The 16,571-nt window shown below is 36.0% G+C and overlaps 4 protein-coding genes across 7 annotated transcripts; all 4 read left to right on the forward strand.

Annotated features, from left to right (window-relative positions):
• The first annotated feature begins 2,106 nt into the window (after nucleotides 1-2,106).
• LOC106748831 (odorant receptor 13a-like) lies at nucleotides 2,107-3,971 on the forward strand. Of its 2 annotated transcripts, XM_014627709.1 has the most exons (5): nucleotides 2,107-2,448; nucleotides 2,766-2,996; nucleotides 3,078-3,188; nucleotides 3,582-3,737; nucleotides 3,904-3,971. In XM_014627709.1, exons 1-5 carry the CDS (start codon nucleotides 2,119-2,121, stop codon nucleotides 3,952-3,954), a joined length of 879 nt encoding a protein of 292 aa, XP_014483195.1. In that variant the 5' UTR covers nucleotides 2,107-2,118; the 3' UTR covers nucleotides 3,955-3,971. The 2 variants fall into 2 exon arrangements, with proteins under 2 accessions (XP_014483195.1, XP_014483194.1); XM_014627708.1 differs by having other exon boundaries at nucleotides 3,582-3,945.
• An 817-nt stretch (nucleotides 3,972-4,788) lies between these two features.
• LOC106748832 (odorant receptor 13a-like) lies at nucleotides 4,789-7,937 on the forward strand. Of its 3 annotated transcripts, XM_014627713.1 has the most exons (6): nucleotides 4,789-5,363; nucleotides 5,606-5,831; nucleotides 6,306-6,556; nucleotides 6,638-6,748; nucleotides 7,599-7,754; nucleotides 7,887-7,937. In XM_014627713.1, exons 3-6 carry the CDS (start codon nucleotides 6,425-6,427, stop codon nucleotides 7,935-7,937), a joined length of 450 nt encoding a protein of 149 aa, XP_014483199.1. In that variant the 5' UTR covers nucleotides 4,789-5,363; nucleotides 5,606-5,831; nucleotides 6,306-6,424. The 3 variants fall into 3 exon arrangements, with proteins under 3 accessions (XP_014483199.1, XP_014483197.1, XP_014483198.1); XM_014627711.1 differs by lacking the exons at nucleotides 6,638-6,748; nucleotides 7,599-7,754; nucleotides 7,887-7,937 and having other exon boundaries at nucleotides 5,606-5,960; nucleotides 6,306-6,402; XM_014627712.1 differs by lacking the exons at nucleotides 6,638-6,748; nucleotides 7,599-7,754; nucleotides 7,887-7,937 and having other exon boundaries at nucleotides 6,306-6,402.
• A 1,974-nt stretch (nucleotides 7,938-9,911) lies between these two features.
• LOC106748833 (odorant receptor 22c-like) lies at nucleotides 9,912-11,473 on the forward strand. The gene is made up of 5 exons (XM_014627714.1): nucleotides 9,912-9,989; nucleotides 10,320-10,550; nucleotides 10,632-10,742; nucleotides 11,108-11,263; nucleotides 11,403-11,473. The coding sequence occupies exons 1-5, from the start codon at nucleotides 9,939-9,941 to the stop codon at nucleotides 11,451-11,453; spliced, it is 600 nt and encodes a 199-aa protein (XP_014483200.1). The 5' UTR covers nucleotides 9,912-9,938; the 3' UTR covers nucleotides 11,454-11,473.
• Nucleotides 11,474-12,518: 1,045 nt separating this feature from the next.
• LOC106748830 (odorant receptor 22c-like) lies at nucleotides 12,519-15,093 on the forward strand. The gene is made up of 7 exons (XM_014627707.1): nucleotides 12,519-12,650; nucleotides 12,760-12,881; nucleotides 13,124-13,478; nucleotides 13,841-14,029; nucleotides 14,111-14,221; nucleotides 14,632-14,787; nucleotides 15,043-15,093. The coding sequence occupies exons 1-7, from the start codon at nucleotides 12,519-12,521 to the stop codon at nucleotides 15,091-15,093; spliced, it is 1,116 nt and encodes a 371-aa protein (XP_014483193.1).
• Nucleotides 15,094-16,571: the final 1,478 nt, after the last annotated feature.

The raw sequence follows: 16,571 nt of genomic DNA on the forward strand, positions 1-16,571 counted from the left end.
ATTGAAAATGAGTTGAAACTATACTAAGATAAGGGTTACATAAAATGGCGTAATACGTATGGGGTAATAATTAATTATAATAATGGTAATTAATGAACTGTTATGAATGAAATTACTCGATAATCATAGGCTGTCTTGATACCGAACAAGGTATAGTCAGGAATTTGCAGTTCACAGAGAATCTATTCTTATATTTAATGTAATAACATAAATGCTTTGTTGTTAATTCATTGTTACATTATACATTAAAATATTTTTAACCAAGAAAAATACCGTGTATATAATCGACATATATTTAACATATTTAAATTAAATTATCTTATCGGAAAATTTGAGCTACTTTGTTTAAGTAGCGTTATTTCCAACCTACATTAGCAACTAGATTTGTACTTACTTTTAGTCGATTCAGGTATTTTTACTTTTGATGTTCTTATTCAATATGCAAAACATTTCTAAATTATACTTAATTATACGTGACCTCAAGTACACACTTTTCCTATCTTTTACATTTTCTATTTTTTCTATTGCTTTGTTAATGTAACTTAGATCAATTGTATTCGGAGATGGCATATAGCTTCAAAATATTATTCAATATAACTAGCATGAAACGTTCCAAGGGAATTCCGCACACATACAGTTTCCATGGTATCTTTGTTTACCTACAACTTTGTCCAAAGTTCTATGAAGAGCTTAATCAATCAAATAGCTTTTTACTTGATCATTTAGGCTTCCGCGATATGGATAAAGACTTGATTTAGCTTCCGAGATGGCGCCGCTTCATAGATTTGTTTCCGACGTTTCGTGAACATTTCAGATCACTTCTTTAGGGTGAAATGCAATCCAAGATTTGGACTAATCATGCTCGTGACTACCATTTGTCAATGAAATGATGAAAATACGGAGGGAAACGAAAATCAGAGCATGCACAGCATATTCGAGCACGATAAGCTAGGAGAGCATCGTCCGAACCTCCCCACGTGTATCCTCACGTGCTATGTCCTCACTCATATAACAATCGATCAATCGTTACTATGTGCAACGTAGTACAAAAATAAATTGAGGTACAGCTCATTATTCATATAACCATTCTGTAATTTCGCCAGGAGAAGCTTGACTTTTTTTTCCCTCGTTTATGTCTTTCAAGTCTCGCGGCATTGCGCGTAATTCAGTTCTGTTCTGTTGAAATAACTAATGCAGAAATTGTACGATAAATGGCTTTCGGTATCAAGAAAAACAAGAGTATCACTCGCACTGAGTCATTGTATAGCATCGTTGTGAGGAATTCTCGGAAGAAAAAGAAAACAGCTTGCAACCATTTCTCATGACTTTCTCTTCGTGTATGGCCGTGACGAATTATTTAGAGCGCCTACGGAATTACAAGACGAGCATGCAAATAATGAACTGCGTCAGGGTTTACTTACACTACACAACGCATAATAACGATTGAGCGGTGTTCACCGAAGTGGGGGCGCAGTATGTGGGGACGCATTTGAAAAATCAGACGGTGCTCTCTTACTTTGTCGCGCTCGAGAGTGCCGTGTATGCCGCTCCGACGTTCGATTCTTCGCGTATTCTTGCGATCGTTGACAGATGATAATTACGAGTACAGTCAGTCCGTTGCTGAAAATCGGCCTTCGAATTCTCGGCATGTGGCCGGACGTGCCATACGCCGCTGTTCGCCGATTACTTCATGTGTCAAGCATACTGGTAGTGCAGTACTTCCAGTATCTGTATATATTTGCGCATTTAAAGCTGAGCGAGTTGGAGAATCTCGTGGAGAGCTTACCGGCGACTTTTTATTACAGCTTGACTAGCATCAAAGTGATGACACTTTGGAAGAATCATCGGTAAGATAGCACGGCAGGCAACGTGACTTTGAATCTTTCCGATTCGTTTCCGTCCCCGAGGAACAAGATCGGCGTCCATCAATGTGTATCACTCGCTTCCTAATATTCACTAACGAAACGAAACGTGACTTAGTATATTAAACTGGCTAAATACTAGTGTACGGAGTGGTATTTAATTTCGCGTAGAGGTGACGGATTACACAACCGCACCGAATATCTCTGTCGGATTAAAGTGACACTTTGCAGCATAGTCCGTGAAATACTGGACGCTATGGATACTGATTGGTGCGAGTGCGTGAACGTTCAGCAGTATTTGCGCTTGATGAAGACGAAAGCTAGCTTCTCGCATTCTTGCATGAACGCTTGGTTGAGTATAAACACGATCGGCGGGCTGATCTATTTCGGAGGTAATAACGCGTTAGCTTTGATGCACCTGGTGGGAAACGGCAATAATACTTCACGACTGTTTCCCGTGAGTGTATTGTTTCCTCTTGAAGCTGAACAATCGCCAATTTACGAACTCCTCGTCATCATCTTGTTTCTGCACGCGATGTTGGTGACATACACGGTTGTTTTTCTGAACGCGCTGATCTCAACTCTGGTATGTCTCGCAAAGTTCCGTGATTAATCATCTGACAATTCTAAAATACTGTCGCGGCAAATATTAATGTAGGCTTAGTTGTGATTTAACGTACTTGAACACACTTTTGCAGAACATTCCGAGGCTGTTTAAAATTTGATGTAAAAATATGAAATTATATCAGGCGTTAGATTTGTATAATTCAATAATCAGTCATAAAAAATATTATGTCAAACTTTCTTTATTTTGCCTCTTTTAATCGAAATATATTGTAAAATGCACTTTCTTCATTTTAATATCATATTTGACATCTTCGCAAATACTCAAGTACGTTTTAGGTACTTCATGTAAGCGGACAAATCGATATTATATGTCAAGATCTTCAAAACATCTCTGAGAATATACCTTATTACGGATCTTCTGGGCAAACAGTAGGAATGCTGATCGAGAGGCATAACAAAGTCATTACATTTTCTAAAAATATGGATAAACTCTTCTCTTTTATGGCTTTGATGCAGGTTGGTTGGAATACCTTAGTCATCTGCTTTCTAGGACTGCTCGTTGTAATAGTGAGTATCGCAGTACCAGTACTATTGCGCGGTGATCGATATTGTAATTTATTGAGAATTGTTGATCATTTAACGAGATAGTCTGTTCATAACGATACTGGCGTCGTCCTGTTAAGAGGCGGATTCGCTTACTGCAACATAATGATGGATGTTTTTATCTTTTGCTTTGCGGGAGAATACCTTAGTCATAAGGTTAGTAAGTATTTAAAAATAATTAAGTCTAATTTATTTTCACATTTAACCTACTTTGATAATTATTTATTAATCATTAGATTTCGATTGTTTGAGGAAATATCTGTTCAAAAGCGATATTAGATTTTAAAGTTTTTAGGATATTTATGTTACATTGAAGTTGATCCTTGCGATGGAAGTTTTTTTTTTCCTTGAATGCTTTGTCCATAGGCAATATATAGCGTTTCTAGCGCGAATTCATATATTGCTTTTTTTATTATATTATAGGTATTTTATGATATTCGTAAGCTGTAAAGATGCTTTCCTCAGTTTTTTGAAAAAAGAAAGAAAGAAAGGAAAATGTATTATATATAATTCACTTGAAACTTTATTTTCTTTTTGCTCTTCTCCTAGAGCAGATCACTCGGTAATGCAGGATATGAATGTTCATGGTATAAAATGTCACCCAGTCACAGCAGAAATATATTATTCTTTATCATGAGGTCTCAGAAACAATTGACCATCACTGTGGGAGGAATGACAAATTTATCATTAGAAACCTTCACGAGCGTAAGCCTGCAAATATTTTTCTTAATTTACAACTATGTGGTCCTTTGCATTTTTCCTAACTAACGTCAACATATGTTACAAATTGTATTAACTGCGTATATATACATATATATATAAGTCTATCTATATCTTTTTACAAACGATAATCCGTCTTACGACATTTTAGATCATGAAAGCATCGGCATCATATATATCCGTTTTGAATGCAATGTATTAAGATTACTTAAATCTAAATAGTACCGTAAGGATTACATTAAATTGCGTATGGGATAATTTGCAAACTGTTATCGCTGAAATTATGTATACGGTAATTGCAGAATAAATCCTGATACCGGAAAAGATGTAATTGGGGATTTGCAGGATTGCAAGGAGATTTACAGAATCTATACTCTTAAATTTAATAAATACATTTTTATTGCTTTATTGTTATATTGTACACTACAATATTTTTATCTGGGAAAACTAATCTATATATTTAGTTTCAGATTGTGTCTAACATACTTATCGTTGATTTTTCACCGAGAAACTTGAGAAACCCCACACAGTTTAAGTAGCCTCTTCTCGTGATCTCAACTTGCACTTACTGCCTTTTCATTCGTTTCGTCATTGTAATGTACATAATAATATACGGCGTTATACGAAAAGAGTACGTAACTTCAAATTAGCGCCATATAATTATTATGAAATTTCTACTGCAACTTAGCGCACGTACGTTTCCATGGCAACTTTATTCGCAGCTGTAACCAATGTTTCGCGAACAGTCTGATCCAATAAAATTTTTTTGCTTCTGGGATTCTTGCCACATGTGCATCTCAGAGGATGCTATTCTCCGTAGCACTTATAAAAATTATTATCCATTACTCAATATTCACCTTCTCTCTGGAGGAGTCACAATATCCTTCCTCCGTTTATTGCTTTTAAGATACATGAACACCTGTGTAATTCAGTTCTACTTTGTTAGAATGACTGATGCGGTTATCGAACGTTTACTAATCCTCGCGTATAAGACACGACTACCATTCGTTTTCTTATTATAGTACAATATCACAGCACAACTTTGTCGCACAGGAAGAAGTTCAAAAGAAAAAACAAAAAAAACGGACAGCGGTTCGCACAGTCGTACGTGTAATTTTGTCTCCATGATCAAGATGTTATATTCAAACGTGCGTGCAGATAATGAGCTGTATTTCGACATGCTGTTATACTGTACAAATCATAATAACGATTGATCAGCGTTCACGGAGGTGGGGAAGCAGCAGGTGGGGATGCGTTTAGAGGATTGGCTGGAGCTCTAACAGTTTGTCGTAGACGAGAGTACCGTGCGTGCATCTACTTTCCCTACATAGTGTATTTTCAGGATCGTTGACAGATGATAATTACAAGCACGGTCAGTCCGTTGCTAAAAATCGGTCTTCGAATTTTCGGCGTGTGGCCAGACGTGCCATACGCCGCCTTTCGTCGGCTGATTCATGTGTTAAGTATATTGATAGTGCAGTACTTTCAGTATCTGTATATATACGCGCACTGTCGGCTGGGAGAGTTGGAAAATTTTGTGGAGAGCTTACCGGCGACCTTTTACTACAGCTTGACTTGCATTAAAGTGATGACACTTTGGATACATCATCGGTAAGATAACACGGCGGACAACGTAACATTGAGTCTCTCAAATTCGTTTTCACTCTCGAAGAACGAGATCGACGCGTCGTCCATTAACATATTATTTACCCTCTGATATTCTTCATGAAATGAAACACGACTTAGTATTTACACTAACTAAATATTAACTGACGCGACAGTGCTTAATTTCGCGTAGTGCGATTACACAACTGCGTTAAGTATCTTTTTCGGATTAAACTCACACTTTGCAGCATTGTTCGCGAAGTATTGGCTACCATGGACACTGATTGGTGCGAGTGCGTGAACGTTGATCGGCACTTGCATTTGATGAAGAGGAAAGCTAGGCTCTCGCATTTTTGCGTGAACATTTGGTTGAGTCTGAACACGATCGGCGGGGTAATCTACTTCGGGAGTAACAACGCGATGGCTATCATGCATCTGGTGGGAAGCGACAATAATACTTCACGACCATTTCCTGTGAGTGTACTGTTTCCCCTCGATGCTGAACAATCGCCAATCTACGAGATCCTCGTCGTCATCTTGTTTCTGCATTCGATGTTAGTGTCATACACGGTTGCTTTTCTGAATGCGCTGATTTCTACTCTGGTATGTTTTGCAACGCTCCCTGATTAATCGATGATGATGCCAAAATATTGACGCGACATAAACTATAATGTAGGTTTATTTGTCATTTAACTTGGGAACAGTCGGTTTTGCAGTATTACTCTGACGCTGTCTAAAATTTGATGTGGAAGAATAAAAATTTACCGATCGGTCGGGCGAGTTGGAAAATTCTAGATTTTTATAATTCATTAATCTGTTATCGCTCATGAAAAATATTATGTTCGGTATTTTTTCCTTCGTTCCTTTTAATCAAAACATATTTCAAAACGCAATTTGTTTTATAAAAATAATGTTTAAAATATTTGCAAATACTTAAGTATATTGTAGATACTTCATGTAAGCGGACAAATCGATATTATAAGTCAAGGGCTCAAAATGTATCTGTGAGAAAAAACCCTATCTGTGAGAAAAAACCCTATTATGAATCTTCTGGCCAAACAGTAGGAATGCTGATCGAGAGGCATAATAAAGTCATCACATTTTCCGAGAATTTTGATAAACTTTTCTCCTTCATGGCATTGATGCAGGTTTTTTGGAATACATTGGTCATCTGCTTTCTAGGACTACTTATTGTAACAGTAAGTATCGCAATGCTCGTACGAATGCGCGGTCATCGTGATTGTAATTTATTGAGATTTATTGATCATGTAACAAAAAAGTCTGTTCATAACAATGCTGATGTCATCCTGATAAGAGCCGTAATTGCTTATTGCAATATCATGTTGGAAACTTTTATCTTCTGCTTTGCAGGAGAATATCTTAGTTATAAGGTTAGTGGATATTTTCAAATCATTAAATCTAATTTATTTCTACTTAATTTCTATAACTTGATTTGATAATTATTGACCATTAAATCTCGATCGTTTGAAAAAAATATCTGATCGCGAAAACGACCCCAAGATACAACCCGTATCAACCGTCACGTACATTAGGTCAATGTGAATAAAAATGTCCTCTTTCATTTTATAAACAACACGCAAAATTTCGAGCTATTATTTATCATAAATGGCCGTATATAGAGACTTATTTAATTAATTAATAACTCAAATTAATTAATAACTTGAACATTTGCATGTTATTAACAACATGATACAGGATTTTTATATTCAGAGTGAATTAATTTACAAGTTTATGACAGCTGTTGTACTTAGCAACATATTGAAGGTTTGAGTTTCAAGTTTTAATATACCGATGTGCGTCATTAGGTACAACAGCTGTTACATACTAGTTATTTATAGATTAGACCATTCTGTACTTAAAGTCTTTCCTCATCTTGTGAATAACACATAAATTTTTGAGTCATTAATTAAAGAATCTCCTATAAATTTTCGACTAAAAACATAAAATTTTACGTGTTGTTTGCAAAATAATAGAAGACTTTATTGTTTACATTGACCTAAACTATATGTCGGTTGGTACGCCCCGCGTCAGATATCTTGTATATAACGATCATGCACGATTCCATGATATATTGTTATTTTTTATTGTATAATTATGATAATCTAATTTGGGTAGTTTATGATAATCTAATCCACATAAACTATATGGACGATATTCCTAATTTTTTGAATAAAAAAAGTGGTAAGTTTGAACTTGAAACTTTTTTTGCTCTTTTGTTAGAGTATATCACTCGGCAATGCAGGGTACGAATCATTATGGTACAATATGTCGCCTACTCATAGTAAAAATATATTATTCTTTATCATGAGGTCTCAAAAACAACTGACCATCACTGCGGGAGGAATGACAAGTTTATCATTAGAAGTCTTCACGAGCGTAAGTCTGCAGATTTTTTCTTCCTTTATATAATCCCCTAATTAATATCAGCACATATTACAAAGTGTATAGATTGTTTATATACATATATGGATCTTTTTGCGAACAATAATCTGTTTTACCTCATTTTAGATCATGAAAGCATCGGCGTCATATATATCTGTATTAAATGCGATGTATTGAGATCACTTAAAGCTATAGTACCGTAAAGATTATTAAATTGCGTAATATATATGAGGTAATAATTTAGAAACTGTAATGAATGAAACTGTCTATACAATAATTGCAGATCTTGTCATGATATCGAAGAAGATGTAATAAGGGGTTTGCTGGTTTGCAGATATTCAAAGAGATTTACAGAATCTATGATCTCATATTTAATAAATATTTGTTTATGAATCTATAATCTCATATTTAACAAATACTTGTTTATTGCTTTTCTGTTATATTGTAATTTAAATCATTTTTACTTAGGAAAACTAACATATGTATATATGTAGTTTTTTACACCGTCTTCAACGTATTTATTGTTGAACCTTTACCGTGAAGTTTGAGCATCTTTACACAGTTCAAGCAACGTCTTTTTCTGACCAGCACTTGCACTTGCTGCCTTTTCATTCATTCGGTTACTGTAATATACGTAACAACACAGTATTACTCGAAAAAGGCACGTAACATCAAATTAATGTTTAACTCAATAATTATGAAATTTCCACGGCAATTCTGCGCACGTATATTTTCCACTGCATCTTTGTTTTGTCGCAACTGTAACCAAGGTTATACGAAGAGTCTAATCGATTAAAACTTTTTGCTTTTGAAACTCTTGCCGCATGTGTATCTCGGAGAATGCCGTTCACCGTAGCATTTAAGAAAATTACTCGCCATTACTCAATATTTATCCTCTCTCTCTCGAGAGGAATTATAATGTCCTTTATATGTTCATTCCTTTTAAGATACGTGAACATCTGTGTAATTCAATTCTGTTAGAATGACTAATGCGGTTATCGAACGTTTAATGGTCTTTGCGTATAAGACTATCATTCGTTTCTATAGTACAACTTTGTTGCGGGACGAGAATATAAAAAAAGATACTGACAACAGTTTACACAGTCGTATGTATAACTTTTTCTCCGCCACGTGGTCAAGACGCATTATTCAGTCGTGCGTGTAGATAATGAGTTATATCTCGACATACTGTTGTACTGCACAAATTATAACGATTGATTGGCGGTCACGGGGGTGGAAAAGCAGCAAGTGGGGATGCGCTTGAAGGATCGGCGAGTGCTCTTAGAATTTATCGTAAAGTAGTCGAGAGTACCGTGGGTGTACCGACTTTCGCTTCCTAGTGTATTTTCGAGATAGATGACAGATGATAATCACGAGTACGATCAGTCCGTTGCTGAAAATCGGTCTTCGAATCTTCGGCGTGTGGCCGGACGTGCCATACGCGGCTGTTCGCCGGTTGATTCATGTGTCAATCATACTGGTAGTGCAGTACTTCCAGTATCTGTACATATTCGCACATTTAAAGCTGGGCAAGCTGCATAATCTCGTGGAGGGCTTACCTGTGACTTTATATTACAGTTTGACCAGCATCAAGGTGATAACACTTTGGAAGTACCATCGGTAAGATAGCACGGCAGGCAACGCGACTTTGAGTCCCTCCGATCAGTTTCCACCGAGGGACGAGATCGACGCGGAGTTTATCACTGTGTATCATATGACCTCTGATATTCATTAAAACGAAACGTGAATTAGTATTAATTGCATCGGCTAAATATTAGTGGATAGTGGAACACGGCGGGATGTTCAACTTTGCGTATGAGTGATTTACCCAACCGCATAAAATATCTCGATTGGATTAAAGTGATACTTTACAGCATTGTTCGCGAAGTACTGGACGTTGTGGACACTGATTGGCGCGAGTGCGTGAACGTTGATCAGCACTTGCATTTGATGAAGAGGAAAGCTAGGCTCTCGCATTTTTGCGTGAATATTTGGTTGAGTCTGAACACTATCGGTGGAGTGCTCTACTTCGGAAGTAATAACGCCATGGCTATCATGCATCTGGAGGAAATCGACAATAAAACTTCGCGTCCTTTCCCCGTGAATGCATTGTTTCCTTTTGAAGCTGAGCAATCACCGCTCTACGAGATTCTCGTCGTCATTTTGTTTCTGCACGGGATGTCCGTGGCATACACGGTTGCTTTTCTGAACGCGTTTATTTCTACTGTGGTATGTCTTCCAAAAGTCCATAATGTCCGAATCGACTGGCAATCCAAAATTATTATCGCGACGAAATCTAACCTAGGTTTACTTGTGACTTAACGTATTTCAAAAAACTCGGTTTTGCAGAACGCCCTGAGGCTGTTCAAAATTTGACATAAGATAATGATTAAATATCGGTTGACAGATTTTTATAATAACCAATCATTATCAGTCATTATATGAAGAATATCATATCCGGCTTTCTTCCTTTTACGATTTTCAAAATTTTTTCTAAAATGCTATTTTTTCATTAAATATAATACTTGAAATTTTCGCAATTTCTTAAATAAATTTTAGGTACTTCATGTAAGCGGACAAATCGATATCATATGTGAAGGATTCAAAACCATTTCTGAGAGAATATCCTATTACGGATCTTCTGGGCAAACAGTAGGAATGCTGATTGAGAGGCATAATAAAGTCATCACATTTTCCAAGAATCTCGATAAACTTTTCTCCTTTATGGCTTTGATGCAAGTTTTTTGGAATACCTTAGCCATCTGCGTTCTTGGATTGCTTATTGTAACAGTGAGTATCGTAGTGCTTGCATGAATGCACTGTCATCGATATTGAAATTCATTGAGACTTGTTGAACATTTAATGAAATAGTCCATTCATAACGCAGCAGGCGTCATTCTGGCGAGAGCCGTATTCGCTTACTGCAACATAATGATGGAAATTTTTATTTATTGCTTTGCGGGAGAATATCTTAGTCATAAGGTTAGTGAATATTTATAATTTATTAGGTCTAATTCATCTCTACATATAACTTTGATAATTAATTACAGGTTTCGGTAGTTTGAGGAAATATGCGATCGAAAATAATTCCAGAATGTATAGTTTTTATGATTAACATATATATGAAAATGTATTAATATTGTATTGAAATTGATTGTCGTGATGGAATTTTTCTTTTCTATGCATGATTTATCCAAAGGCGCTGTATATAGTAATCATGTCTATAACATTTATTCCTATTTTCATTGTAATTTATGATATTTACAAGCTATAGAGACGCTTTTCCTTAATTTTTTTAATAAAGAAATAAAAAGGTTTATTTGAAACATTTTTTTCTCTTTTCCTAGAGTAAATCACTTGGCAATGCAGGGTATGAGTCATTATGGTACCACATGTCGCCCAATCAGACAAGAAATATATTATTCTTTATTATGAGGTCTCAGAAACAACTAACCATCACTGCGGGAGGAATGACAAATTTATCGTTAGAAGCCTTTACGAGCGTAAGCCTTCAGATTCTTTCTTCATTTACAACTAAATGATCCTTTGCATTTTTTGTGTGTTCGTATTACAAAGTGCATCGATTGTATATGTACATATACACATTTTTTCCGAACGATAATATGTTTTACTTCATTTTAGATCATGAAAGCGTCGGGGTCATATATATCTGTATTAAATGCGATGTATTGAAGTCTCTTAAATCTGTAGTTCCGTAAAGGTTACACTAAATTGTATAATATATATAGGATGACAATTTAGAAAATATTATAAGTGAAATTATATATTCGATATCTGCGAACTTTAAATCTTGATACCGAAGAAGGTACAATCGGAGATTAGCAGGTTTGCAGATTTTCAAGAAGTTTTACATAACCTATAATCTTATATTTAATAAATTCTTCTTTATTGCTTTGTCGTTATATTGTATATGAAATCATTTTTATGTGGGAAAAATAATATGTGTATACAATTTTACATCGTGTCCAACGTATACATCGTTAAATTTTCAATCTTTGAGAAGTTTGAACATCTTCACATAGTTTAAATAGTGTTATTTCCTGATCTGCACTTGTTGTTGTGAACTGCAATTGTTGTACTTGTTGCTTTTCTTTTCGTTTCGTTATTGTAACGTGCATAATAATATAGTTTTACTTGGAAAAGGCATGCAACTCCAAAGTAGTTTCTAACATTATTACTATGAAATTTCTACAGAAATTTTGTACTCACATACGTTTTCCACATCTTTGATTGTAACTATAACCAAGGTACTACGAAGAGTCTAATCGAATAAAATTTTTTGCTTTCGAGACTCTTGCCACATGTGCGAAGAACAACGTTCTCCGTAACATTTATGAAAATTACTCGCTATTATTCAATATTCGCTCTCTCTTCAGAGGAGTCACAAGGTACTTCCTTTATTTATTGCTTCTCAAACACGAGACGAGTGTGTAATTCATTTCTTTCTGTTGGAATAACAAATGCGATTATCAAACGTACAATCCCCGTGTACAATACGCGACTGTCATTTGTTTTTTATCTATGGTATAGTTTTCTCGCGGAAGAAGAACCTTAAAAAAATAGAGAATTGCTGACAATAGCATTACGTTGTACGCGTAACATTTTCTCCGCTGCGCGGACACATTATTCCAACGTGCGTACAAATAATGAGCTTTATCTCGATATACTGTTATATTGCATAAATCATGATAACAATTGATCGGTAGTATCACGGAGGTGGGGAAGTAGTAAGTGGGGATGCGTTTGGAGGATAGCCCGATGCTCTCACAGTTTATCGTACACAAAGAGTACCGTGCGTACCACCGACTTTCACTTTATAGTTTACTCTCGGAATCGTTGACAGATGGTTATCACGAGTACGGCCAGTCCGTTGCTAAAAATTGGTCTTCGAATTCTCGGCGTGTGGCCGGGCGTGCCATACGCCAACGCTCGTCGGCTCATTCTTGTGTGGAGTACATTAATCGTGCAATACTTTCAGTATGTGTACGTATTCACGCACTTTAAGCTGAGCGAGCTGCAGTATCTCGCAGACAGCTTACCGGGCACTTTATATTTTACTGTGACCACCATGAAAATGATAATAGTTTGGAAATATCATCGGTAAGATACTGCGACAAATAACGCGATTTTGAGTTTTTCTGATTCGTTTACGTTCCCCACGGAATGAGATCGATATGGAGTTCCACAATATTTACCATTCGTTCCTCTTGATCTTCGTTAAAGCAAACGTGATTTAATAATGACGTTCGGATGTTAATTGATCCGGCGATATATAATTTCGCGTAAAGATGACGACGCCACTGCAGGAAATATCTCTATCCGATTAAAGCGACACATTGCAGCCTGGTTCGCGAGATATTGGCCGCTATGGATACTGATTGGCGGGAGTGTGTTAACGTCGATGATCATTTGCACTTAATGAGGACGAGAGCTAGCTTCTCGAGTTTTTGCACAAAAGCTTTGTTTGGTTACAACACGCTCTCCGGTGGATTATATTTCGGCGGCAATAACTTGAATGCTCTCTTTGATCTGGTGGAAATCGGCAATGGTACTTCACGACCGCTCCCTGTGAGTGTAGTATTACCTTTTGAAGCTGACCAGTCGCCGATCTATGAGCTACTTGTCGCTGTCTTGTTTCTACATTCGATGACGATCGTGTATATGGTGAACTTTCTGTCCACGTTTTTGCTCACTCTGGTACGTTGTGTCGAATTCTGGGACGAGTTGGCTTATAATCTCAAAATACAGCTGTGAGAACAATGATGTAGCTTTATTTGCGATTTAATATTACTTACAGAAATCGCTTTTGCTCAATGAGTTTATAATTTCAACTAGGTGAGAATTTACTCGTGACCGATCGGAAATAGTTTATAATTGAATAATTTCTTATCACCTATACTGGAGGATATTTCGTTCTTCTTTCTACTTCTTCGTTTTAGACGAAAGATTCGTCGAAAAGCTTTGTCTTCTTTAAACATAGTATATGAAATATTTGCAGATATTTAAGTTTTTTCTAGGTATTTCATGTATGTGGGCAAATCGATGTCATATGTCTGCAGTTGAAAAGTATCTCTAACGAAATGCCTCATTATGAGTCCGTTGCTTATAGAACAAAAATACTGGTCGAGAAGCATAATAAAGTAATTTCATTTTCTGAGAATCTTGATAAACTTTTATCCTTCATGGCTTTAATGCAAATTTTTTGGAATACTTTAGTCTTCTGTTTTCTAGGACTGCACATTGTTGTGGTGAGTATCGCAATGCCCGTAGAAATGTCTGGCGATTGATATTATATTTCATTAAATTTTATTAATCATTTAACGAATTAGTCTATTCATAACGCTGCTGGTGTCATCCTAGTGAAAGCCATAATTGCTTACTTCGGCATAATGATGGAGATTTTTATCTTCTGCTTTGCAGGAGAATACCTTACTCATAAGGTTTGTGAATATTTAAGTAACTATCAAGTGTAATTTATTTTTTCATACAATCAAATTTGGTAATTTATTATTGCCCATCAGATTTCGATCGTTTGAAGAAACATCGATTTGAAAACAATTTTGCAATACATAGTTTGTAAGATTAATATTTATCTTAAAATTTATTTGTATTACATTGAGGTTAATCTTCTCGATACAGGTTTTTCCTTTCTTCGCACGTTTCGTTAAAAACCACTATATAACAATCATGTATGGGAATCCATGATATAAATTGCTTTTATTTATTGTTCCATAGGTATATTCGGGTACACATAAGCTACAGAAATATTATTTCCAATTTTTTTGCTAAACAAAAGTGTAAGGTTACTTCAAACATTTTTTATTTTGCTTTCTTTTTATTTTGCTCCCAGAGTAGATCACTCGGCGATGCAGGATACGAATCTTTATGGTATAACATGTCACCTAGTCTCAGTAAAAATATATTATTTTTTATCATGAGGTCTCAGAAACAACTCACTCTCACAGCGGGAGGAATGACAATTTTATCGTTAGAAGCCTTCACAAGCGTAAGTCTACTACTTTATTTCTTCTTCCATAATTATATGGTTTTTTACTTTTTTCCACATTAATATTAGTGCATGTTACTAAATGTACCGCTTGTATNCGTAAGTCTACTGATTTATTTCTTCTTCCATAATTATATGGTTCTTTACTTTTTTCCACATTAATATTAGTGCATGTTACTAAATGTACCGCTTGTATATGTATATGTACATATATGCATCTTTTCGCGAATAATAATATGTTTTAACTGATTTTAGATCATGAAAGCGTCGGCATCATATATATCTGTATTGAATGCAATGTATTGAGATTATTTAAATCTGTGATACAACAGAAATCATACTATATGGTTAGAGTAATAAAGGGGTGACAATTTCGAAACTGTTATAAGCGAAATTTATGTAAACGATAAGAGCAGGCCATACCTTATCAAAGAATGTATAATCGGATATTTGCACATCTGCAAGAAGTAACAGAACCTATTCTTATATTGAATAAAATGTCATAAATACTTATTTATTCTTTAACTATTATATTACATATTAAAAGATTTTTAGCTAGGAAAATAACATAAATAATTTACCATGTCCAACATATTTGTCGTTGTCCTTCACTGAGAAATTTGAGCATTTTCACAGAGTTTAAATCTCTCACTAACCTGTACTTGCATTTATAATCTTTTCCATCGTTTCGTTACACCGTACTATATGTGATACTACATTTTTTTCAAGATAGGCACTTAATTGCAGACTCCTATCTAATATATCTTATTTATTATGTACTTATTACGTCTACAGGTTTTCTATGCACATATGTTTTATGCGGCATCTTTGTTTGGCCACCACCGTAACCAAGATCAACGAAGAGTCAAATCAATAAAAGTTTTTTTTCCTTTGAGACTCTAGCCACATGTGTATCCCGGTGGACACCGCACTGTTGCATTTATGAAAATTATCCCCCATTATTAGATATGCGGCCCTACCTCCAAGGTAGCCACAATGTTCTTCCTCTCTTTATTTCTTTTAAAACACGTTACCACCTGTGTAATTCAGTTCTATTAAAATAACTGATGCGACTATCGTTCGAACGCTTAATGGTCCTCGTGTACAACATGCAACGATCAGTCGTTTTTTATCCATAATATAACTTCTCTGCGGAGGATGAACCCCACAAAAGAACAAAAGAGCTGACAACAGCTTGAACGGTCGTACATGTAATTTTTCTCCTACCACGCGATCCAAACGCGTTATTCAAACGTGCGTGCAGATAATGAGCTATATTTCGACATGCTACACTGTTATACTGCGCAAATCATAATAACGATTGATCGGTCGTCACGGAGTGGGGAGGCAATGTGTACGTTGAGGTGCACTGCGATGCACGGCCGGTGTTCTCACAGTTTATCGTACACGAGAGTACCGTGCGTGCACTTTCGCTTCTTAGTTTACTCTCGGGATATCTCATAGTTCACAAATGGTGGCCATGAGCACGATCAATCCGTTGCTGAAGCTCGGCCTTCGCATCCTCGGTGTGTGGCCGGACGTGCCATACGCCACCTTTCGTCGGCTGATTCATATGTGGAGTATATTAATCGTGCAATACTTTCAGTATGTGTTCATGTTCACGCACTTTAAGTTGAGCGAGCTGCAGTATCTCGTAGACAGTTTACCGGCCACTTTATATTATACCTTGACCACCATGAAGATGATAACACTTTGGAAGTATCATCGATAATTATAAGATACCGCGACAGATAACGCGATTTTGAATCTCTCTGATTCGTTTA

The sequence above is a fragment of the Dinoponera quadriceps genome, unplaced genomic scaffold (assembly GCF_001313825.1).
Source record: "Dinoponera quadriceps isolate SergipeBrazil2010 unplaced genomic scaffold, ASM131382v1 scaffold3084, whole genome shotgun sequence".
Classification (NCBI taxonomy): domain Eukaryota; kingdom Metazoa; phylum Arthropoda; class Insecta; order Hymenoptera; family Formicidae; genus Dinoponera; species Dinoponera quadriceps.

Coding starts and splice junctions, on each gene's coding strand:
- LOC106748831 (XM_014627708.1), top strand. CDS start 2,119: ATGGATACTGATTGGTGCGAGTGCGTGAACGTTCAGCAGTATTTGCGC. Junction 2,997..3,077: donor TAGGACTGCTCGTTGTAATA/GTGAGTATCGCA, acceptor TTAACGAGATAG/TCTGTTCATAACGATACTGG. Junction 3,189..3,581: donor GAGAATACCTTAGTCATAAG/GTTAGTAAGTAT, acceptor CTCTTCTCCTAG/AGCAGATCACTCGGTAATGC.
- LOC106748832 (XM_014627711.1), top strand. CDS start 5,107: ATGATAATTACAAGCACGGTCAGTCCGTTGCTAAAAATCGGTCTTCGA. Junction 5,364..5,605: donor ACACTTTGGATACATCATCG/GTAAGATAACAC, acceptor CACACTTTGCAG/CATTGTTCGCGAAGTATTGG. Junction 5,961..6,305: donor ATGCGCTGATTTCTACTCTG/GTATGTTTTGCA, acceptor AGTATATTGTAG/ATACTTCATGTAAGCGGACA.
- LOC106748833 (XM_014627714.1), top strand. CDS start 9,939: ATGTCCGTGGCATACACGGTTGCTTTTCTGAACGCGTTTATTTCTACT. Junction 10,551..10,631: donor TTGGATTGCTTATTGTAACA/GTGAGTATCGTA, acceptor TTAATGAAATAG/TCCATTCATAACGCAGCAGG. Junction 10,743..11,107: donor GAGAATATCTTAGTCATAAG/GTTAGTGAATAT, acceptor CTCTTTTCCTAG/AGTAAATCACTTGGCAATGC.
- LOC106748830 (XM_014627707.1), top strand. CDS start 12,519: ATGCGTTTGGAGGATAGCCCGATGCTCTCACAGTTTATCGTACACAAA. Junction 13,479..13,840: donor CCACGTTTTTGCTCACTCTG/GTACGTTGTGTC, acceptor ATATGTCTGCAG/TTGAAAAGTATCTCTAACGA. Junction 14,222..14,631: donor GAGAATACCTTACTCATAAG/GTTTGTGAATAT, acceptor TTTTGCTCCCAG/AGTAGATCACTCGGCGATGC.